At 40.3% G+C, this 25,391-nt stretch overlaps 2 protein-coding genes across 12 annotated transcripts in view; both read left to right on the top strand.

The window, feature by feature from the left end:
- kiaa0825 (KIAA0825 ortholog) overlaps window positions 1-5,796 on the top strand; it is a 105,304-nt gene extending 99,508 nt beyond the window's left edge. For all 4 annotated transcript variants that reach the window (XM_023818331.2, XM_023818332.2, XM_023818330.2 and 1 more), the window contains exon 20: window positions 4,625-5,796. In XM_023818331.2, the coding sequence (XP_023674099.2) occupies window positions 4,625-4,721 (97 nt within the window). In that variant the 3' untranslated portion in view covers window positions 4,722-5,796. The remainder of the gene's footprint in view (window positions 1-4,624) is intronic.
- Window positions 5,797-8,807: 3,011 nt separating this feature from the next.
- The window catches only part of arb2a (ARB2 cotranscriptional regulator A), a 133,182-nt gene continuing 116,598 nt past the window's right edge, over window positions 8,808-25,391 (top strand). For 3 of the 8 annotated variants that reach the window (XM_023818280.2, XM_023818278.2, XM_023818281.2), the window contains exons 1-6: window positions 8,832-8,936; window positions 9,985-10,110; window positions 11,165-11,266; window positions 13,402-13,502; window positions 21,946-22,011; window positions 22,848-23,039. In XM_023818280.2, coding sequence (XP_023674048.1) covers window positions 10,020-10,110; window positions 11,165-11,266; window positions 13,402-13,502; window positions 21,946-22,011; window positions 22,848-23,039 — 552 coding nt within the window. In that variant the 5' untranslated portion in view covers window positions 8,832-8,936; window positions 9,985-10,019. The other 5 variants (XM_072708888.1, XM_023818275.2, XM_023818276.2 and 2 more) reach the window with 5 other exon arrangements.

Genomic DNA, 25,391 nt, shown 5'->3' with positions numbered 1-25,391 from the left:
GTAAACATAGCTGCAATTTTTACAGCTCTTTTCTGAAATTACTAGTTTACTAAATTATTAGTTATTGCAATACCTAAATGCTAAGTACAATTATAAGGTGGTATATTGCTTATCAACTATAAAGATATTGAATAAAAGATTACAGTTCAGATGGGAGTCAATTTGACAACATATTGTTCTGAGAGGCTATGCTAACAAACGAGTAAGTTGTTGTGTACATTGCTAGAGTATTCTGGCACCTCACTCATTTTGTTCCCCTCTTTCACATTTGCACTTAACACCTTCCTGTGGATATGCTTCTCATTTATCAGCTTTGTTTGTCCCGTTGACAAGCAGGCTGCTTCCGGAATATCAATATCACCAAAGACAATGCATCGGGCTGCTGAGCCTGTAACCTTCAGCTAAATGTCATTCTGCTTAATCCTGTTTGAAAATTAAACAAAACCTTTACTCCCTCCCCCCCACCTTCTTCATCTCACACGTTTGTGACATTTGTAAATATTGTGTTTTTTTTCTTGTTCCTTTTATTTGTTTGTTGGCTTTAAATAATGACTGGCTACAGATGATGAAGTGAAGGAATTGGATATTTAGAAACTGCTGTCGTGACCCTCATGCTGGTTTCATCTCAACTACGACCGGGGCTTTGCAGTCAGAATGAAGGTTTGGTGGCAAGTGTGCCGGCATGCCTAGTGTGAGAGTGGGGTGGAGAAAGGGCCCCCACCTGCCACCCACACTTGTCCTGACAGGTAAAAGCTCAGTGGGTTTTTCAAAGTAGGCCTCGCTTAGTGTGTTAGCAGGAACATGGCGGAGATGGCGGATAGGGGGGGCTTTCATGCATCCCACATATATTTACATAAACAAATCCTCTCCATATAGAAGGTAATTACTGCAGTGACAGTTTGGGGGGGTGAGATAGAGGATGTCTAATGTAACGAGATGCACACTGACTGAAGCAGAAACTCCATCAAAGGGCTCGCAGTGGAACCTGTTCCTTGCACACGCAAACACCTGCATATAATAGCCACATTTTTCCCCTAAGATATATGATTATGCTGTGAGCATTGTTTCCATGTGCAGAAAAATACTCGTTCTATTCAGCTGCATTAAACAGAAAATCATTTACCGTTAAGTAAAGGAGTGATATTTTTACAGCCAAAACCAGACTCAGTGAATACACTCCTTGACTGTATGTGCAGCATAAATGATGGCAAGACATAGAGTTGGTGTCATTCCTCATTCCTTAGACTTACACTTGGTTTTAAGATGTGTCTTGGGTCATCGGATCGCAAGTGAACAGTGCTACATACAACTGTAGGCAACCACCAAAATGCATTGTAAGCCGATCACTCAAACCACTAGTCAAGGTTGCCTGGGACACATTTGATCACATGTGTTTTGTACTGTAAACTCTAATGTGTCCTGGATACGTCCCTGACACGGATGCTAGAATAACTGTGTGTGGGGCCATTTGACATTCTAGCAGAAGTGACATTGGCAGTAACGAAATCTTAACACAAGTGGGCAGCTGGGCGCCTTAGAGATGTGTGATAGATACATGTATAAACGGCGATGTATCCCAAGACGTATTTTAAAAATAAAGTGTAAACAGGGCCTTAAAGTTATTCTGTGTGTTTGTTGACTCTACATTATACAACAATCCTCAATCTGAAATGTTTCCAATATCCAAGAAATAAATTGGAAATATCAGACATTATTTTTACTTTTTGCTTTTCTGATGGATAGAGGTAAGGAGCATGCACTGATACAGTGGGTTGCCACACAACAAACCACCTCAGGGATGTGAACAGGAGTATAGTGATGTGGCAGGTGATACCTCAGCACCACACTGAATGAACCAGTGTGGGTTTTCATTCCAGTGGCTGGAGTGCCAGTCCTGTCACCAACCCCCAAGCTTTTCCCTGTAAGTTGGAGGACCTTCTTACAGGGCTGGATATAGAGTAACGTCATACCCAGGTTAAGGGCCTTGCTCAAGGGCACAACGGAGTAGAATCACTCCGGACATTCACAGGATTCGAATCAGCAACCTTCGAGTTGCTGGCACAGATCCCGAGCCTCAGAGCCTCCACTCTGCCTGATGGATAGGAAGAATGAAAAAGTACCTTACATTTAAAAGTGAATGCTTAACATTTTTTTATCTTAAAGAATCAACTGTTACTGCCCAGATAATTGCCATGAACTATTGATTCCAGTTTTGGTTATTAAAAAAGAACTATTATATCACAGAAAATATGGGTAAAATAAAGTCTGCTGTCATAGTAAGGATTCGAATGTTAAGGAAAATGCTTCATTTGTCGGATTGTCAGTTTCTTTACTGCACTGGGTGTTTTAAAAGTTTATTGAAAAATTGCTCCGTAATAATCCAGAGCAATGCTTTTACACAGAATGGTGCAATTAACCTTACTTCCCAGTGACCCACAAAACTTATACTGTAACCAAGACAGACATGCTCTGTCAATCGGACCCAACACATCTGCAGAAACTTGGATGGCTCCACCCTGTCCTGCTGCCAGAAGCATTAGAACATTCTGGTAATCCTTGTTGACAAGATCTTCTTGGGGATCACACAAAACCGATGACCCGTCATAACTTCCTAAGGAACATGAGAATTATCTGCCCACACCTTACAACTCTCAATGGGGGTGCCATAAAGGGGGGAAGTTTGGATGATTCCAAGGGTCTCTGAGTGATAGAGGCACTAAAAATTTAGAAAATAATTAGATTGGTTAGGGTTCAAGGTATAGTGTGATGTACTTTCATGGGACCCAAAATCTCTAGTGGTACCCCTGACTCTCAGATCTTTGGTCGCTGCGTCTCCTAATGCTGATCTACCTGGAGTATCTACTTGTTGGATCGACTTCTGGTCCATGATGGTGTCCGGCTACCAGAAATTTTATGCCCATCTTGTACTTACTGATTAACTCATTATTGCAGTGCACAATGGTGTAAGTCTGAGACACAGCAAGACCCAATATATCTGCAGTTTGAAGGGCTGCCAACTTTGAGTAATATATTGAGTGAGATTTAGAGTAAGGTGGGGGTGAGGTGGGGATGCTTAATGTTGGAAGTGCGCCTGTTTTAACCCCAAACTCTGCATATTCCCATGTGAAAAGTAAGAATACATACATACATACATAACTTGTTTTACATTGATCACATATGGTCATATTATATCAAGATATACTATGCTTGTATGGCCAATAAATGTGACCACTAGCATCATGTTGGATCATGTGTCATACCTATATGAATCATGTATGACAGGGGCCATAATGATATATGTTCAGTAGTACCATATATGAAACACAATGTTGTTCTGTGTGGATGGAGAGTAGGCTTGGGACATCTCGGTATAAGACAGTATTTTGGGTGTGACTGTATGTGTGGGAGAGAGCAACTTTGCCTGCTACGTACCAGTTATGTACTTTGCTGAATACGCTAGATGACTTATTTTAATCCAGCTAGCAAAACTAAGCATATTAGATACAATATGCACACAAAGGAGAACAAGTAAATGCAGTGTGAACTACAAAAAAGTAAATGTGCATCTATGCAAAGCAAATAAGCCATCTAAGAATTACAGACCAAGAGATTGTAAAACGCACAGGATACAACACACAACAGAACAGAGTTTACATGTATAATGTCGTGTTTCTGCATGTAATACAGGTCAAACACAATAAAGATTGCTCAGAGATGTTTGAAATGCTTTCTCTTTCTCATGCACATGAGTGATGGAAATATCCTGTAGTCGATGGGGAGGGACTGTAAGCATAGCAGGCCAATCAGCTTTGTTGCTTCCAGGAAATCCAATGAGAAAATGGTAAGAATCGCTGAAGGTAGACATGGATATTCATCAGTAATTGGATGACAACCAGCTTCGGAAAGTACACGTTATTTGTATAGGGTACTCCTTTCTGGATATTAGGCTAACCCCCAGGTAATATAACAGTTGGATAGAACTGTAAAACTTGCAGGAGAAATTACAAGCTTATCTTCTGAATCATGGGAGTTTTACGGTCAGTGTGGGACAGTGGGCAGCCCGGTATTTGCATTCATAAAAATAGTTACACTGCTTATATGTGGACCCCATGTTTGTTTGGTTACCAATCATTGTTTCTTTTTTCCTTTTATTTAAAAACTGATCTAACATTCTTATAACTAAAGGCTGTATGTGTCCTGAGGGAGGGACTCAGGTCTCAGCTTCCATAGTGAGGCGTTAAAACTACCATTTTTTGAAAGCTCTTTTAAGGAAAGTAAAGAATATGTGGTGTAATTGTCTTTGTACTTATTATTAAAATGATTATTGATCTAAAATTAAATTAAATTAAATTAATAATATAGTGAAATGAAAATAATATAACAACATATAATTATCTTATATATAACAGTGCAAAGAAACCGACTTGAAATCATTTTCAATATTTAATAATATATTTAATAAGCATTTCTTGCGTGTGCTGGCATATTTTGGAAACTCTCCAAGTTGTACTTCTTGCAGATCCTTAAAACTGTGTGGGTTTTTTTGAAGAGTGTGGCAGACTGTATATTATAGTATTAGGGTAATAAAGGGTGATGCTAATGCAGATCTGTCTTCACATTTCAGGTGGGAATTGCAGGAGGAGGCTGCTCTTGAAGATGAAGAGAAAACTCTGGTGGATCACTTGCAAAATGTCTATTTCAAAACCAGCCTGGGATCGTAGGACTTCTCTTGTGTCGTACTGGAGCACACAAGCTGTCCTGCCCGACAGAAGCAAACGTTTACAATTAAAAACATGCTTGACTTAAATGGCTTGTTCAGTGGGTAGTCTTTCATAAAACAGACATTTTTGGCATTTTCACTCGAGCAGCACAATGACAAACAACAAGGGAGAAGGATATAAAAATTCTTTGATTATCTGTTACTACAGCAGAAGCATAGAGATCTTTTTAGACTCATTTTGTTATGTTTGTTAAATTGTGGATTTTTCTGTTTATTGTCTTTGTCTGAAAAAATTACAACTGTAATTGCATGTTTAGTTTCAGATATGCGTTTATGACAGTTTTTCCCCATCTGGCATTGTATATTATTGTTATCATTTTTTTTTAGCTTTCACCGTTCCTAAGCTCTATTGAAACCAAACAATGTTGAAAGAACTTTTTCCGCTTTATGTTCTGTATGTTTTGTATGATGCAATTTTTCTTTTCAAAAATCAGATGTAAGATATTACTTATTCTCAGTTTAATTATATTTCTGTTTTATTATTATCAGTCAACTACTGAATGTAGTTAAAGGAAACAAATACAATATCAAATAAGAAACAAAATTAAATTTCGTTAACATCTTAGGTACTAAAAGTATGTATTTAGCTATTAGTAGGTGTGTTTGGTGTATGCTGAAACTAATACAAAAAAGTGAAGTGATTTGAAATATGAATGAAATTCTTTCAGGGAAATACAATTTTTGTGAAATTCTGGTGGCTTGAATAGATGGATGGTTTAAATGGATGATGGGCATGAATGAGACAACTGATTTTCTTTCTCTTTTTATATCACTGGCTGTCGGAGAATTAGGTAGCCCAAAATACTGAGCAAAAAGTTCTGAGCAAAACAAGAAACATGACTATGACATTTAAGTGCCTTCATTATCTAGTCATCTATCCAGATGCCTGAAATAGCTTGACGTACATTCTTTTTCCTGATTAAATATGAACATAAGAAAATTCTGTCTAGATCAGTTGTTACATTTGGAAATGCAATATGAGCTGATAAAAGTAATATATGTTCAAAAGAAACTAATTCCTTTGTGTGGGACTTATTTAGGTTGATAGTGCGTACCATAGATGCACATTTTCTAACTTTGTGTGTAAGTTGCAACCACTTGGAGATGACGTGTATGGTGGTAACCCTGCAGTTCACTTAAATTATATCCATCCATTTTCTAACCCCTCATCCTAGCCATGGTCACAAGGGGCCTGGAGCCTATTCCAGGTGGCACAAGGCAGGGGTACAATGTGGATGGCATGCCAGTATTCACTTAAATTCCCTCTCCAAATTACCTCCACTCATGGGGCCTGGCCGAGTATTAGCTCGAAGAAATAACACGGGTCCGTCCTCCTGTGGGCCTACCACCTGCAGGGGGAGCCGGTGAGGTCGGATGCAATGTAGAACGGGTGGCAGTCGAAGGCAGGGGCCTCGGCAGACCAATCGCCAGCTACCAAAACTGCCTTTAGGTACATGGAACATAACCTCTCTGATGGGAAAGGAGCCTGAACTGGTGAGGGAGGTAGAGAGATATCAACTAGATATAGTCAGGCTCACCTTGATGCACCGTGGGGGTGGGCGGATACACCGGTGTCATACCAATTACCGGTGTGATTGTCCGCCACGATATGGATTTGCACTATACCGCTAACACCTCGAGAAGTCAACAGCCTAATTATACAACAGCTTATTTATAAAAAAATAAAGTTTTTTTTTTCAAAGCTTCAGTGGTATTCTGAATACTTGTCTTTATATAGTATATGTAACTGGTTTATCTGCATTGTGTGAATTTTCTGTCAAACATACGTTGATGCCAAGTCGCGAAAGAAAAATTAACAAATAAAAAATAAACAGATTTTATGTAATTGGCTATCAGACAATTAGGCATGCATCTGGCATGACACGCTTTTTGACTCTCACACTCACCCAAGAAATCTTATGGCAAATCAATATTCAGTTATAAACCTAAAATTAGCTACATCAAAACTGCTGGGGTAGTTTGCAAACCCTACAGACTGTTTGCAAGATAATAAAACTCTTACATGTGTATGGAGACTCATGAATTGAAAATCTCACGCCAGACAGCTTTTTAAAAATATATATATAAAGGGACAGGACATCCTACTCCTCCCAAAACTTGTAAAAAAGTAATACTGTGATATAGTACCGTGATAATAATTTTAGGTCATATCCCCCACCCCTAATGCACGGCTCTTACTCAGGAACCAAACTGCTGGAGAGGGGCTGAACTCAATGCCACTCTGGCGTTACCCATGGCGAGGGGCACTGAGCAGGGGTAGGGCTACTTATAGCTCCCCGGTTCAGTGCCAGTGCGTTGGAGTTTACGTCGCCCGGGTTGGGGGCCTCAGGATAGTATCTTTGATTTTTGCAGATGATGTGGTCCTGTTGACATCATTGGGCTGTGACCTGCAGCAGGCACTGGGGCAGTTTGCAGCTGAGCCTGAAGCAGCCGGGATGAGTATCAACACCTCCGAGTTTGAGGCTATGGTTCTCAACCGGAAAAGGGTGGATTGCCTTTGTCTGGTGGGGGATGAGTTACTGCCTCAAGAAGAGGAGTTTAAGTATCTTGGGGTCTTGTTCACAAGTGAGAGAAGAAGGGAGCAGGACATTGACAGGCAGTAAGGCGGACGCTGTACCATTCTGTTTTGGTGAAGAGCTGAGCCAGAAGGTAAAACACTCAATTTACTGGTCAATCTATGTTCCTACCCTCACCTATGGTCTATGAGCTCTGGGTAGTGACTGAGAATGAGATCACAGATTCAAGCGGCTGAAATGAGCTTCATCCGCAGAATGGCTGGGCTCAGCTTAGAGAGAGGGTGAGGAGCTCAGACATCTGGGAGGGGCTCACAGTAGAGCCGCTGCTCCTCCGCATTGATGTGGTCGGGCATCTGCCTAGGATGACCCCTGGACGGTTCCCTGGGGAGGTGTTTTGGGCATGTCCAACCGAGAGGAGTCCCTGGGGTAGACCCAGAACATGCTGGAGATCTCTCAGCTGCCCTGGGAATGTCTTGGTGGAGCAAGTGAAGGTGACTGGTGAGAAGGAGGTCTAGGCATCCCTGCTTAGACTGCTGCCCCTGACCCTGGATAAGTGGCGGAAATTGGATGGATGGATTTTATTATCTATACATCTATTACAGACATATACTGCATGTATGTGCACACACACACACACACACACACACACTTCTTCCTCCAGTTCTTAGGTACACCTGCTTGTTAACACAAAGCCTGATTCCTGCTCCTCCAAACAGTGAATCATGTATCAGAAACTGAATATCAAGAGGTCCAGTTACTGAGTGGGTAAACATTAGAACAGCTAAGACATGTGCCTTTTAACATGATGATTGCTGGTACCAGACATGGCGCTTCCACCATCTTCAAAACAGCCGCTCTCTTGGGGTTTCCATGTACTTGTGTTTACAGATAATGGTATGATAAACAAAAAAATATATATAAACAAAAGCTCAGTGTAACAGCATTATGCAAAAATGCATCCCTGCAGTGGTTTTGGAGACAACAGGGGGTCCTACCTGGTATTACATAAGGTAAATAATAAAGTGACCATTGTGTATATAATGCTTTGTACCATGGAAGTTGCTGTGTACTCAGGATATCAGTCCCAGCATGCTTTGCAGCATGTATAATACCAGACCTGCTGTTTGCTTTAGCTTTACTTCTGTCCTGTGTTGGATTCTGTTCTATGTTATTGTTGTGTTGCACTTAGATGTTAAAGTCCATCTAGGAGGCCACCCCTCCACCTTTCTATTGCTGTTTCTCAAAGATGATGTTATGGGGAAAGCAGCATTTACAATATGTAATACTGTTACATGTAAAACTGTTACATGTAAAAACGGCCATTCCTTTACTTGTTTCCACTCATTAAAACGTTTTATCGCCAGTATGACTATTAATGATAGTCATAATATTTGCTACTTTTTGAATTACAGACGTAATTTCAAACCAGTTGTTTTTTAGTTCAGAGTGTGGCGCTGTCTTTTTAAACGTTCGGCGCAGTCGGCCATGTCAGCAGAGTCCGCAGCTTCCGTTTCCGTATCATCCTTCCTTCCTGTTTTTCACTTTTTTCTTTCTTTTTTTTTTTAAAGGAAGCTGAGGGTTCCGGATGTTTATGTTCTTTACTCTTTCAGATTGCAATGGTACGTGAATTAAATAAGCGTGCATGCCCATAATCACACACGTAGCTGTCTAAAGGTTAGCCGCGCGCTCCGTGCGCGCGTGCAGTGTGTGCGCGAACGCATTGCTCGCGGAAACGGCATTTGTCAAGTGATATTACCCGCTTTACTTTCTTTATAACCGAAGTGGCTAACTACCTGTCTAGGTAAATTGTTATTTAATACAGCAAAGTAACGAGCTGTAGTTAATTGTGGCTGATCCCTTTACTCGTATCTGTAACCTAAGGTGACTTATGTCATCGGAAACAGCATATACATGGTTGTGTTTCACATGTTGCTCATAGCAGCTTTCTATACTGTCTTGGCTAATACGCTAATCATATGTTAAGTTGTCTATATATATATATATATATATATATATATATATCAAAAATCAAAAATGACTTACGCATGCTAGTTTCACTTACCGCACAGCAGATACATTTATTTTTTGTTCCGCTGGCTTTTTAGTGCTAGGGAGTGCTACGATAAATAAACACTTAACCCCCTTTAAATACAAGTGATGCTAAGTATCGTTACTGTCAAAATACCATTTGGTACCTAAATGAATGTTGATAACATTCCTAATAACTGAACAGTCGTTGTTTAATAGGTCGTAGCGGTTATTTGCTATTGTTTTATTGTCTTTCCCTAAGTTATTGGCAACTGTATCGCTGTGACAATGGGACTCGTTAAGCAACTGATCTAGTTAAGTTTATTAGCGGGTAAGTGCTCATATATGATGAGGATGTCCTATTCATTTATATTTTAATGAGCCGCTTATATCCTACCTGTTCCTAGTCTGAGGAGTGATTATGTACGATGCCCCAATCACTGTAATTCTATGTCTTTTGTGTGGCTGCTCTTTTACTTTATTGGAGTTTATATGACCCCATATGAGGCCACTGAAATGAATGTTTAAAACTTTTTGTAATATTTTTAAAAACGTTTTTTTTTTTTGCATGGAGATAGTATTATTGTAGAATGGATGAATATTTAGCAGCAACGATCTTTTCTGTGTGTAACTATTTAGGCTAACGTGCAGTGATTGAACAGGGCGGAAAATCAATGGTTGTGAACGCTTATGGTTATATAATACTCATTTTGTGGATAACCATGGCACAGCCGGGGGGTCAAGAAAAAACAACAGCACTCAAAGGTAAACAATTTATAAGTAATTTTAAAATAATTTTAATACATTTTAACAGTTTTCAGTCTGCCTAACAATTTTAGACTTGTGGTCTTTATAATTTTAATTGGTCCATTATTCACAAATGGTGTTGTAAAATGCATATCTCCTGCCTGTCTTCTGTAAGAGAACAATACTGCACTATTAAAAATTATGCATAGCATATAATTCTGTTTGGATGGGTTAATTTGTAATGAATCATGGATAAATTGACTCAATCAACATATAGTTATAGAACTCATTAACTGTAGATGAGGCTATTATATACTGATAAAATTATATAAACACACACACACACATAAATGCATGTAATATAAGTTAAGAGCTGTATTGAGAATGACAAAAAATAAATTGGTGAAATACTATCGTATTATCGCAAACTATATTTTATATAGACTGTTCTGAAATAGACTGGGAAGCAAAAGGTATTTGCAGAAGTTGTAATATCCAACCCCAACAAAGACAGTGAGTCGCAGGCAGGCATGGGATGCCCCTCGGTAGTGTGCATCCTAGTGCTGCATTTCTGGTCCCCTCATCATTATAGTGCCATTCCTGCTTAGTGTAGACGTAGATGGTGACCAATTCTGACTGCGGTGTACAAAGATGCGCCTGCGGCCTGTCAAGATCTTCATTCATCTTATTGAAGGTGGCAGTGTTTCTTTTTCCAGACAGATGGACACTGCGATCTGTGTCCAGGTCCCACTCAATCACAGTCACTGTGCAGCCCTCAGATAGCATGCTGCACATTTTTGTCACTATTTACCTTTCATATTTATGCTTTCCTCCCCTTATTAATGTGGAATGCCTTGTCCAGAAGAACAACCTACTTTAACAATGGCTGTATTTGAACTTATGAACTTGTTTACTGGAGCTGAAAGTATAAGGTCAAGTTGGGATATGAGCTATATGAGTGTAAATAAATTTGAAAATGATTGTGGTTTGGCTCTCCTTCGTTTCCTGCGAGCAAAAAGCATTATCAAGCATTATTGATTGCATTTTCCCTCACTTCTCTCCCCTTGTACAGATTTGCTGTCTAGAATAGATTTAGATGAGCTCATGAAGAAAGATGAACCACCTCTTTATTTTCCCAGGACCCTAGAAGAATTTGAGTATGCCTTCAATGACCGTAAGTATCACTCTGAATGGCGCTTTCTTTTGACTGTGTGAAATGGGCATTATCATGTGATGATAGTTTCTGTCAGATCAATCATAATTGTGTCAGGGAGACTTCAGACTCTCTCTCAGATTATGGTACTGTGTATCTGCCATGGGCTGTCAGTAACCTGTTCATGCTTCCATAGATGCTGATCGAAGATTTGCATAAACTTCCTTCTGACTCCTCCAGGCCTTTTCTGGTTTCATGTCCCGAATATATTACAGGGCTTTGGTTTTTATACAAACGTACACACACACACACACATACACACACACAGATGTGTGTGTATGTGTGGGCATCATAAAGTTTTTGAATTTGGTGTCTCCTAAAACACTCGGATGAGAGCTCTTTTTTTATGAAGTCCTGAGTAAAACTTAGTAATATTTAATACTTTAAGATAGTGAAACATGCAACACACTTTCTTTTGTTTCTTGCAGGCATTTTATTTTTATCATAAAGCTGACGGCTTCATCACGGTAGCCCTCAGCTTCTTCATTACTGGAAATCCAAGGTTATGTACACCTAATTAAGCTAAAGAAATTAGAACAGCATGCTAATTATCCAGAAAAAAAGAAAAAGTTGGGAAAGCATATTCCTTGGAGAGGCTGTGTTGTGAAGGCGATGGAGCTGAACTTTCAATGCATGTTCTGTTTCATTATAATCCTGTCTTCCTTCTGTTAGGCACTGCTGTTTAGAAGATTTCATTTCTCCCATCCATGAATGCATAATTGATTTCTTTTAGCTACTTTTGTTCAGTTGCCTTTTCAAACCTATTTCACTCTATCTCCGAGGAATGAACAAGCTTTTAACATTACATGTTGTTGAAAGACTAATGATATAAGCAAATTGTAATTTTTATTGAGTGAGCAACTGAAGATTTATTGTGTGGTTATCACATGTAAGTGGTTCATTTTGAAAGGTTTAAACAATCCTTTATCTTCAAAGATGTTTTCACTTTTTCCAAGATAATTGAGCTTAGTCCCTTGAGCTATTTGGGTTAACTATGCACGTTGTTTTTTGTGTTTGTGTTTATAATCATATAGGTCGCAATTAAATTTAACACTGTTTTGGGTTTTGTTATACATTGTCAAAGGAGCAATAAATTGGGCTAATTTTTAATATATCTGAAAATATGAATCGCAATTGCACTTCGGTTGAAAATATAATAAACTCTCAATTTGCTTTCTTTTATTTCAATGCATTCCTATCTAAATTGCACATAAAACAATCTGTAAAATTAACGGGTAATTGTATTGCATCTCAGCCCTAAAACCTCAGAAATGCAACTGAAATGAAAACTGCCACTCTATTTTGAGCCTTGCTGTAAATAGTCAGTTGTATTTATTCTAATAGTACCTAAAAGACTAAATACACTAATTATGATGTGTTCTTTTCACCTTCTCTGAAATCCACTTCCTCATTTGCCTAAGCAGTCCTTGAGAGTTGTCAGGTTTTCGCCAGTTTATGGCTTTATTGTATGACCCGGAACGATGGAATTTGATGAGCTCTTTGTGCCCAGTGTGGGTGAATGTGATTGGCTGAGCCTCAGAGGCTATGCCATCGAAGAGGGAGGGATGATAGTGGTGGTTTGGGCTGGGTTGCCCTAGATCTCAGGTGCATTGGGGTACAGGGCGGAGTGTGGTGAAGCGTCGGGCCAGCTGTCTGGGCTGTGTCTGCCAGTTGTCCCCAAAGGACAGGGGAGCCGTGACTGGAAGCGGGCTCGGCGTCCCCAGGCTGTGTACCTGCCAGATGGGGGATGTGAGCCAAACACATTTAATTGCGTAAAAGAAAAAGATGCACATTCACCGAACTAAATTTAACTGAAGGTTAAATCCAGTTTGAATGTTGTCTTTTGGGAGGCAGAAGCTCGTTTAGTGTTTATTTAAAAAAATTAAAAAAAAACCTGAAATTGTGAAAGTTCTTTACACAGTTTGGTGACCTTTTCAGGGTAATACTATGACTCTACCAAAGACTCCTTTTCCCAGTTCAGAATGGATTTATTGAAGTTGCTATTGTCTAAAGTCATTACTCCCTGTACAGTGTAATGTGGGGAAATAATTCTGGGGGAAAAAAATAATGTTTCATTTTTCCCCCCCTCTCTCTAGAGGGACAGCTGAGGCACATAAAGACTGGAGAACCATTTGTGTTCAATTACCGGGAGGACTTGCACCGGTGGAACCAAAAGCGATATGAGGCCCTGGGCGAGGTATACAGCTCAAATTTTCCTTCTTGAAGTTGTAATATTTTGCATACTTTGTATGTTAGCACTTATTTCTGTTTGTGTGTATTTATATGTTAAAGTATTTTGATAAAATGATGGGAAATGAGCAAATACATTTTTTTAAATGATGCCAAGTAATAGCATTGTAGTAACAGATAAACTGAATTTTCTATATCAGTTTAAACTTTTTAACGTAATTGAATTGTAAGCTGTTATGAAATGCACTTACTGACAAGGGTATCACAATTGCAGCATGGACACATACAAACATACATACATACATACATACATACATACATACATACATACATACACACTTTCCTTGTAATCCAGTCTTACGTCAATGAATAAATAGCCTAATACTTGAACCCCCTTTTCCCCCTCCAAGTCAGTGATGTCAGCCTTGTTAAATACCAATGAGGCTGACAGGTCGGCAGTGCTAATGTGTGAATTTGAGGGCTGAGATGTAGCCCTTTTGCTGGGGCCTCACTGCGGCCTATTGGATGGGTCCCAATGAGATCAGCTCGCTTAAGGTGCACGGGCAGCGATGGGTATTGCTTACCTAAGAGCGTTCGTGTTCCCAGACACCTCCTTGAATTGTTTTTCACATTTGCACTGCAGATTTCAGCTTGGTGGTCTTTCCTTTCGTATGAGCGGGCCTGGTTTGCAGTGATTTATGGCAGTGTCCTGGACATGCCGTTTACACCGTCACGGTTTACCAGCCGTTAATTCTGCTGCCACCATCATGGTCAAAGTGCTGAACATGTGTGTTCTAAGCAGGGATCAGTCATATAAAATTATTGGAGGATCAGTCCCTTTATTGAGTACACAACCACTTAAACCGTGCAGGATTGTTAAGAACGCTAAAACAAGTCTCTCCTGGCCGCCCTGTACTTAGCGTAAAATACGTACCCACTTTCTCATCACATGCAATATGCATTAAGTGGTAATCTCATTCATTGCTGTCTGCTTTAATTGTTTTGTTTATTCTTTGAAGTTCAAAGGAAATATAGATTCTTTTGTTTAATATACATATATGCATTATTTTGGATCTAGGTATGTCCTTGGAGAAATAGCACCTTAACAATGCACAAAATACAATTCCTGCTGAATTCAGAAAAGAACTTTCTCAAATAAAAATGTGGAAATAGAGAAAGAGGGAAAATACGTTTAATATTTCAGCAGCTAAAAGTTATTGTTAACCTGGTGGATTTTTTTGTTGAACAGGCTGTATATAATGGTTTATTTTTGTAACTTCAATGAAGCAACAGATAATGGTTGTGTGGTGTTCTTTCTTTGTAGTTAAACCACATAATACCATGAAAAAGACTTTCCTGAGGAATGCTGCATGGTTTGCCTTTTGTTAAAGCTTCATTGATGTAACACACAACAGCACTCAAAAGAGTGCATGGGGAATGTGTACAGAAATGAAGGCTACAAAGGATTCCTAAAAACAAAGAACAATGCATGGGTTTTTAAAGAATGTCCACATACTTTGAATAATTTGGAATATGGTTGTTTTCATTATTATGTTTTTAACGTGGACAAGCTTGAAGTTGCGAAACAGAATTATGAACACAGAGGAAAGCTTCACTAGCAATGAAGTGTGCCCTTTCAGATCTGGCTGGTAATGATCCTCATGGTGAGGAAGATGCGTTTGTTCTCTCTTCTCATTGGCTTTTCAGAAGAGGTAGGGACCCACACTGTTAGCTGAAGGCAGCTGCATTGTCAGGGCCATTTTGGCACCAGATGTCCACATCACGTGTATGAACACAGTCTGCGTAGGTCATTTCTGCGCTGTTTCCAGCATTAATGCCAATGTAGGCAAAGTTGTTGAGGAAGTGTTTTGTGCAAGCATAAGCCTAAAAATAAAGAATTGTAATTAAGAATTATATTTGTAATTAAGTAAAAAAAAAAAAGTAATTATATTTGTCTGTATATGTTCATTCATGCATTGCATGCATATATGTGTAATTCATATTTAAATATGTTGGTGGCAGTCCAAGGAAGTGGTTGTTTGATGACATTTACAATTCCATTTTATTTACTTGGCACCCACTCTGCTCCTGAACTATGATGCTAATGTAAAGTGTGGATTTAGGACATGAGCTGTTCTGAAAGACTGTTTAGGTTTTGAATTATTTGAGTGCTTTCCAGATAAAAAAGGAGGAGTTGTCGGGTTTAAGTGTTACTAATTTTACTGCTGATTCTGTGCCGTGACATAGACGAAAGTGAGGGCAGTTATACTAAGCAGTCTTTCTACATAGCATTTTTCTTGGCTAGCCGATTTACCCTAGGATTTCTGAGCAGGGGGTGCACAGGTGGGCTGGTTTCCATAATATGTGGTTTTATTAATTCTGTCTACAACCCTAGTTGAAGAAAGGGGTTGGCTTGCTCTTTGATACTTGGTGCCCAGAGGATTGTTAATATTTTTAAACTTATGAAAAGCATTTTAACAAGAGGAAAAAAGCAATACTGCTGTTATTGAAAATGGAAATCTTGTCCTCTTTTTGAAGTGTATTTAGTGTTGGTATGTTGCTTGTTCAATTAATTAAATGAAATATTGATGCTTATCCAAAGGCAAGCAATTAGGCTGGAGAGGTCCATTTCTAAACATCTTGCTTTCCCTGTCATTGTCATCTTGAGTTTTACTTTACAGTTGAGTACGTTAAATGGTGTACTATTTAGCTGTCAAATAATATCACTAAAACAATTATATGACAATAGCATTCTGATCACAGCCCGAGAGATGATTAAATAATGCAATGTTAGAAGTACGCATCTGGGCTAAAATGCAATCTGCACATAGACCCTGAGGGTGCTGGTATACTCAAGTGGAATAGAAGTGCCTACATTGTGCTCAGTCAGGTGATCTTCATTTTCTTCTTCTTTCTTTCTTTCTGATGTAGCTGCTGTTAGCTGGTGCCCAGGAATATCTTGTAATGCGTATGAGAGCTGTTGAGGGATTGGCGTCAGTCGACATTTAACGGTTCCTTGTTATCCATTTCTCCTGGAGAGTGCGTACATGGGAAGTGCTTTACATGTGTCCAGCAGTGTTTTTATTTATCTGTGTATGTCCTATATGTGAGCTTGCGTACATCTGTTAGAAGGGTATTGCCGTGCTTTTCTGTCAATCTGTACGGTGTGTATGGATGATATTAGCAATCTCTGATTGGTTAGATCATGAGGGCGGTACATATGCTGCACAGGCTCTGAGAAACTGTCATTATTAATGTAAGTGACAGTCTTCCCAGATAGGTGGCAAGTGGTGCCTGTTATCCCTACTAAAGTATATTGAGCCGTTAATAAACGGGGATTTTCTCTCCTTTTTTTTTCATCTGTGGAATGACAACCACGGAGAGAATATTCTAATGAAGTAAGAACTGGCCAGATGGCTGTATGTTGATGAATTTTTTTTTCTTCATCCTGATATTGCAGTTCATCGTTTTATACACTTGGAATTAGTCTGGGGACATGCAGTCAAAGTTGTAGTCATCTTTGATTTTTTTTTCCTTTTTTGCATCATCCTGTTGCATCTCATATTTTTATTCCTGGCCATGTGAGGAAAAGTTGCACAACTCATGCTGTATAAATTCAGTACCCCCTGCATGGACCCCCTGCTGTTGTTGATAGTTAACAGACCAGTGTGATGAATCAGTACAGCTTGGTTAATCTAGGGCTTTATACTGAAGGTAAAGAACACACTGCACTTTACATTCATGAAACTTTTCATCTTATATCCATGTGCATATAGAGAATTTGCATGTGAAAAGGAAAAGTATCAGAATAAGGCAATAGCTTTGGATCTACCCTGTTGTTATGAACTGGACACAAAGTAACAAGTGGATCAAATAGCACAAAACTGTAATCTGTATTCTCCAAGATTATTTTCTATACGGCTTCTGTAAGAATATCAGACTTATGGACAACTTGTACTTATGAATGAACTGCCTATTTAGCCTATTGTATTATAATTGTGTTATATACAACGGTATGTAATGACAAATGTGCGCACTACTTTGTGATGCTCCTGAAGACATTGCGCTGCTTCAGCAGTTTGTCAGCTTGGGGTACAGTACAGTACCATATGGAGGTACTCTTACTACTGTATTTATTATTATTATTATTATTATTATTATGTACTGTATTAGTGTTTTTCTGACTTGCCTATAAATTTGAATTAAAGACAGACATAGGGAACGGATCGTAACCTAGGGACTGACTGTAACAAAATTCGCTGTCTCCTTGATTTAGTAGATGTTTTAGACATTATTGTGTTTGTAGTTGGAAAAATAAAGCAAGGTATTGTTTTAAGGCTGGATGACCCCTTTGCCTGCCGCACAGGTAACACCCAATGTGGTCATGAAGTATCGCTTTCCAAGTGTTCATCTAGGTGACCGAGGCTTTTCATCACTGCACCGGAAACAAACTTGCCACAGATAAAGGAGCGACATAAAAACTTGTGGGAATTTGACCAGTGCATAAACTTTGTTGCTCCAAACCCCAGATATTAAACTAGAGGTTGAGGTAAAATAATTGTGGCTCTCTGTTACACAGGCTACCCTTAAAATAAACATTCTTCTTATCCCTTTTTGCTTTACCATGCTGCTATTTGTGTGGGGATTTTCTGCGGGTTTAAAAAATGTAATTCTTTTCTTGGCGCTGTCATTGTTATGGTCTAGAGCCTCTCACTTTCATTATATAAACAGCTTTGATGTCACCGCTGCTCATTCTTTTCAAGCTAAGTGGCTTTTAAAAAAGTGTGCGCTGATAGACTCGCCCCACGCCGCTCTGCCTGTTTGAAAACTGTGGGAGACGACAGCGGCTGACAGTATTGATTGCCACCCACCTGATAAAGTTGGTTTCGGACTGGCTGGGACCCTGGAGCCGATAAGGCAAGCGCTAATTAATCAGCACTGTTTAGGCTGGCTGCCTGGGGGTCAAGGCTAGTGGCCTGCAGATGATTTCCTTATCATTTCGAGAGCGGTCAAACAGACCAAACCCAGCGGTATTGATCTGGGCTAATTGCATGCATAGTGTGGACATCTGGCTCTTTTTTTGGCGGTGGTCTTATCATGTTGTTTTTTTGCAAGGACAGTTTATAAACAGCATGACATACAGGTTGTGAAATTGTACAGTTATAGCCAGGCCTGGTTACTTATCATGTCTCTCCCCTGTAGTGATGTCTGAGCCCAGCCTAAAGTTTAGCCCCTATCCATGCTGTGGTGTGAACTGCAGCTAGTCAGACCTAGACCATGCTTATTCCACATGTCTGTATGTTCTAGCAGCTGTCTATTGCAGATACTCCCAGAGGCCAGGTGTTCTTCCTGACCCTGTTGTTGAAATAAGTTTAAACTGCACTGATTTGTTTTAAAAAAGTTTTGTCATTCAAGTATTACCTCCTGTATGGGTTTGTGTGAGACACATTTTTTTCTTTAACTTAACATTATGTTTGCGTAAATATTTTAAATTATTTTGGTTTGTAACCTATTTTCTTAGTAACAGGGTTCTTTAATGTAATGTATACCATTCTTGCCCATTACCATTATTTGCTTCAGAAACACTAATAAACCATGAAGGTTTACCTCTTCCATTCAGGGATTCATTTATACCAGAAATCACTTTTAACTTGGGTGTTTTGATGTCACATTCTGCACTGTTAAACACCACACACTATAATGGAAGTAAATGGTCTCAAGTACACAGGCCCAATTATGTTGTCAAAGGCGACCCAGAGTGGTCAGTCTGCAAGAAAATGTCTGATTATAGTTCCCCTATAGGCCTGTATGCATCTGTAGCTGACCACATATTATGAGAATTAAAAATTCAGTGCTTGAGTTAAGGTAGGCCCAGGAAATGGGGAAGTATTTTTGCCGTTGTTTCTAAATCTAGATTGTGTTTATTCGCTTGGCACGGCTGGGTGCTCTGTTTTATTTTGCACATAGACTTCCTGCTAGATTCTCTTGGTGTTATTTACTTGAATGGCATTTCTGATGTTAGGTTCTAATAGTGTTTTGTATAGTCCTTGTTCCAGTACTCTTGCTCTTGTTACTGGTCACTCATTGAAACTCAGCCTAGCAGAACTTGTACCTAAGGTCACTCCCTGACAGTTGTATGCTTGCAAAGTATTATCTGACTCACTTGTGCGTTGCTTTGGCCTGTGATCGGAAGGTCGCCAGTTCGGGTCCTGTCCTCTGCAGAATATTCATGTCTCTGTTGGGCTCTTGAGCATGACCCGTATCTCCCGTAATACTCCAGCTAGCTCAGACAAATGGCTTGACCGTGCGCTCGGACTCCAAGCTTAGCTCTCAGCTGTGTGTATCCGTACGTCTCAACAGAGAGCAAGATGTGACGAGGCATTCCATTGTAGATGTACTTGTACTGTACAAATAGCAAATAAAGTGTCATTCTATTTCATTTTTTCACATTACTGTCTTGAATGGCATTTCGAAGCCATACTGTGAGATTAGTTAGCGCTGCAGCCACTGAACATTTTCTGCGTTTAGGTTCTCAATGTAATGGAAAGCATATAAATCGGCCTTGTGCATTCTCGATAGCAGGGAAAATGTGCTGCAAGTGATCTGAACATTCAGGACGTTGGTGTCCTTCGTGTTTCTCCTGATAGAGCGCTTTGCTGGCAGCCAGCCATCCAGCTGATCCTGGCCAGAAGGCCTCTCAGATTTGGAGTTGTCCCGCAATCAGTATGAACCGTGACCTAAATGACGTGGTCTGTGAGTTGCATGCCTCATGGGGGCGCTTCCATGGCCTTCACCTGGCTGTGGCTGCTTTCAGCTGTGAAGCTCCCTCACATGCCAGTCACTTGTTCTTCTGCTTCTCTATGCAGTTATATGGCTGTGTCTGTGCCATCCAGAACAAAGACTTATAAGTGTTGCTCCTGAGTGACAAGTCCAGATACGCGAGCTAATCCCCCCTCCCCCATTCTCTTCACATCCACACCCCCCTGTCCTCTTTCCTCTCCATATCTGATGATTTTCCAGCCACCTGAGGCACTGAACAAATAATGTAGTGCAAATGAAATTTCCTGCGAGGCTTATTGATATCATTACACAAACATATTGTGTTCCAGAATCATTTAGTCTTCATCGGGATGGTTGACATTTAGTGAATTAGGTGAGGGTAAATGGAATATATATTTAAAGCATTGCTTGCACTTTTCACTGCAGGTCAAATTCTCCAATCCACCATTTAATTTGTTCTGTTCCCCCCCCTCACTTTTTCCTAGGTATGGTGAATATCATAGTTTTTTCCCATTTTTTGTTAATGGATTTATATATTTAATCAAATAAAACATGATCTTTTTATTTAAGGCTTTTAGGGCATGGAAATGTCAGCTGACTCTTAAACAGTTTCACACACTTTTTCCCGCCATGTGACACTTTCTTTGGAATAGTATTGAACTTTGTTCGCAGCCGACACCTGGGGCATCTTATGCCATCTTATAGGTCCTCAGACTCACCTTAGAGAGCTCAAAGCGTAGCCTTAGCCTGGCAAGCCTGATTTAAGGGGGCTGTGTACTGGGCAGTGTGTGTTGCTGACTTTCATGTCACTTAAGACCTCCATATTGACTAGGCCATCAGCTTGGCACGCCACGTGGGTGGGAAGCAGATGTAAAAATTGCAAAACTATAAACATGGAGATGAATGAGAATGTACCCCCAGCCTGAGGCTTTTATTGTCTATGTCCTGCAGCACCGTGCGTAATAAAACCCCATCCAAGCATTTAGACTCTAGTATGTATCTGGACATTGCACCCTTGCCCAAGTAACAAATTCTTTTCCCCATGGAGCGGCAGAGGATCAGAGGATTTATGTTAGAAGCTTTCTGTCAGATGACCGACGCGTGGATGCGAACACACAGCTTAGAGGGCATGTGTAAGCCATATTACAAGGGTGTCATAAAAAAGGATCCCTGCCTTTCATATGCACAGTTGCTCTTGTCTTTGAGAGTTGACTGTACCTCTATCTGAAGGCGCCTCCAACCCGTATACTTTCTTCTGGCAAGGGAAAGAAGAAAGTTGTTGATGTCATTGAACCATGAAACTTTTGGCCTGAGGGTAAAATTACACAGTATACATGTTTCCTGCAATGTAGCTTTGAGGATAAACATACCTTACGTCAGCTCTCAGCTTGTACTCAGGTTTCTTTTTTTTTTCTTTCCTTGAGTTGACAATTCCCCTGCTCTTCACTGTACTTAGAACAGGAGAATTCATGACAGTCCCAATTATCTCACACATTGTCTGGAGGCTGAATGCACATACATTACACACTATGTGAGACTGATGGGAATGTGTGTATTTTAATATTCACAGGCTGGCTGGATGGTTTGTGTCCATGCGAATTGTGCTGTGAGAAGCCGGTTTTATCGTTGTGTGTGTTATTACTGTCTGTTTTCCGTTCCTGTTTTTTCAGATAATCACACAGCATGTTTATGAATTGCTAGAGAAAAAATGCAACATGACTAAAGAAATCCTCCCGGTGAGTACTTATAAGAAAAGAGGCATTTTCCTTTTGATTCGTGTTTTTGCATATTATCTTGAGTATTAATGGTGTAAATACAGTGCTAGACTCATTCCCATTAAAATGAGGCTGTCTTATTGTGAAAATCTCTTTTCAGGAAAGAATCTATTGTAACATGTGATTTCAGAGTAAGAAAGGCTGTTCTTAAATCTGTTTTGCATTTAAATGTAGGCAGAGATACTACTTCAGCAGTCAGCAGTTGCTCACAGCCTCATTCTCAATATCCTTGTATTGATCTGAGATGTTTCTTTTTTTTCTTGGAAGACATGTTTTTATCTTGGTGTGATGCTCTAAAAATGCTTGACTTTGTCCAGATAAATTCGTAATATTTTCTTATGTCTGATGGAGTGGGACGCACCATCCACTTGCATGGCACTGAACTTTTGACCACCAATTTTAAGCAGATTAAATCGGTTTAAGAAAGTTTCATATCTCTTAGTGTGGATTAAGTTCATGGAGCAGTAGGGGGTAAGCCACCCAGTGTTGCATTGAAAGTGTGAACCTCACTGAAGATTCAAAGGTGGTTAAAGATGATTAGATGTGGAAAAAAGTGACTATGAATAATTGAATAAAATGATAAAGTACTGGAATTTCTGAGAAATCCATTTTTGAATGTATATAAAATTTTAAATAAATATGAGAGAAATAAGATGAGGTGAGTGTGTGTACGCGTGTGTGTGTTTGTGTGTGTGTTGTAGTAGTAGTGGTGTAGTAGTAGTTTTAGTTTGAAGAATACTTTTTCAAAATACACTTCCATGCATAACGTCGTCAATTACCCCCCCCCCCCACCTTAGGTGGATGCATCTGAGGATGAACCAAAGAGCTTCATCTACTTGAGCAAGGATGCCTTGAACAATCCAGACAAGCTACTGGTGCTGATCCAGGGAAGAGGCGTGGTCCGGGCCGGGCAGTGGGCTCGCAGGCTCATCATCAACGAGGATATAGACAGCGGATCGCAGATACCTTTCATCAGCAGAGCCGCAGAGGTACGCCTGCTATGCTAGGCCATCCCTGCGGTGGGTGGAGCATGCTGTATCAGACCGATCCCATACGCGCACTTCCTGAAACTGTCATGTGAATGCTGTGACCTTGTTTGTTGTGACACACTCGCTGAGGCAGTTATGGCTCTGCTTTTAGCTTCTGAGGATTTACATGTTGCCCGGTAGGATCCCCTTCTCTACCTGCTGGGTGGCAGCGGGAACAGGCAAACGCCTGTCTGATCTTGAGTTTGTTTGGCAGTTGCCGGGTGGTGCTAAGCGTGTCAGTGATGGTGCTCCATTAGCGTGCTGAGGACATGTGCTCTGCGCCGCTCTCTCTGTCTGCCGTGTTCTCAGTGAGATCCTTGACTTGTCATTGCCTGAGCGTGGGGCTTCCAGATGTCTCTGCTGGTTACATTGTTCCAGGGTGAGGGTAGCGGTAGACCTGTTGTGGGCTCCGAGGGAGTATTTGCCATTTGCTTATAGTTTCATGGGAGCTTAATCTTAGGGGGGCAGTCGGTGTGGTGGCTTAGGCCCTGTGACCGTTTACTCAGCCACGGATACCATCTGACGGTGTTATGCTGGAAGCTGGCAAAAAAAAAAAAAAACCACTCTCTCTTTATCAAGAATTCCGTTGTAAACGCTGTCCTCAAAGCTGAATGCTTTGATAGCGTGTTGAAGCACAGCCAAAGTGGATCAGTCCCAAGGTCAGCTCCCATGACGGGAAACGGATTCTTTGACCCAAACAATACCCTTAAAGAGTGATAGGAATTTAGGTTTAACTTTTCACACAGCAGGACTACGATTCCGTCATGCCCCTTTAAGGATCCTTAATATTTCATTATATTTTTAAGAAATTTGTCGTTAGAATATTATTATGTTGTCTGACTGTTTTTGGTATAATGCCATGGGAAATGGGATATAGCCTAGAAGTTTAGCTGGAATAACAGCAGAATTTGGTCATTACATGGCAGCCTTGAGTAACTCAGCTTAGGACAAGTGGGTATAGAAAATGGATGGATGGGTTTCTGGAAAAGTTAAAATGGCAAAGCAGGAGTGTTTAGCACAAGTACAATTTTGGAAGAATATATAAAGTAATGCAATGTTTATATAAATCCCTAAAGTCTACGGATACTTTTTTAAAGTACTGTACAGCAAGTCTGTATATTGTTTCAGCTCATCTTAGTTCCTCAAATATTTTGTAAGATTTATGAGGGAAAGCCTAGACTGGTAGACCGCAACCATAAAGTGATCATAGTGTGTTAGGTTATTTACTTGCCGTTTGGTATTTGATTTACAAATTTTTGATGCACCTGTCCTGCCCATTGACAGGCCAGAGTCTCATGATTTGTCTTTATGGTCTCCACATGCACTCTGCCTGATTGCTATCAGGGATGGTGGTTATATTGCTGTCATGATTGTGCTTTTGATTGAAGTACATGACACATGATGGAAAAATGTTGAATATTACTTGTGCAATATCAATGACTGCTACATCTGTATGCCGTGTTAAAAAACAAACAAAAACACACACACACACATATATATATATATATATACATATATATATCTGTGTATAAATATATACATACACACAAGCACAATAATCTCAGCCCTCCCCCCTTATATTCTCATCCGTTATAGTCAGAACTTTGTGGCGGTTCTTGGCCATGTTCTGCTGCTCTCTGCTTCTGATTGGCTGGTGTTTCTCACCCCTTTGCTGCTCTCTGGTAAATGCCTGTGCTCTCCCCTGCGATTCAGCTGGCCGACTGCTGCGAGAGGCTCTGATCTTTTTATACTCTAAGTGGAGTCCTAGCCCTGGGCTGGGCTCATGTTGGCAGGATCGTCTTACTGGGTTTGTGATTATGACTTCTTCCAGATATCGGCATGCATTCGACTTCTTAAAACACTTGGACATGATCCCAGAGTTGCTCCCCTATGGAGCTGGGAGCTGGTGCTCGCTAGTTTGCGGTGGGCAAGGTTGTGGTGTGCTCAGCTATTTCCTGAGGAGAACATTGCAGCCTGTTGTGGGAAGGACAGGGCAGTGGGGTCTGCCTCCCCAGGAGGACACTCAGCGCTTGCAGACCCTCAGAACTCACACACAAAGCTATGTATGCACTGAAGAGGTGCTTCGCTCCACAGCCTACTTGCTTTCTTCAGCTTATCAGGGGACTGCAGGGAAAATTGTAGTACATCCTCAGGCCTAAAGACTGAGCAGCAAGGCTGGGGGAGAGGTCACGCACAAGACTAGATGCCTTCAGTTTTTAAACACAATACCTAACAACTAATCCTTATATGTAAGGCATCCACAAAGCCTTGTTTTGTCTGTAGTATTTGCAAGCTTTGATATAGACTGTATTC

The sequence above is a fragment of the Paramormyrops kingsleyae genome, chromosome 2 (genome assembly GCF_048594095.1).
Source record: "Paramormyrops kingsleyae isolate MSU_618 chromosome 2, PKINGS_0.4, whole genome shotgun sequence".
In the NCBI taxonomy this organism is placed as follows: Eukaryota; Metazoa; Chordata; class Actinopteri; order Osteoglossiformes; family Mormyridae; genus Paramormyrops; species Paramormyrops kingsleyae.
This window is presented reverse-complemented; position numbering and strand designations above follow the sequence as displayed.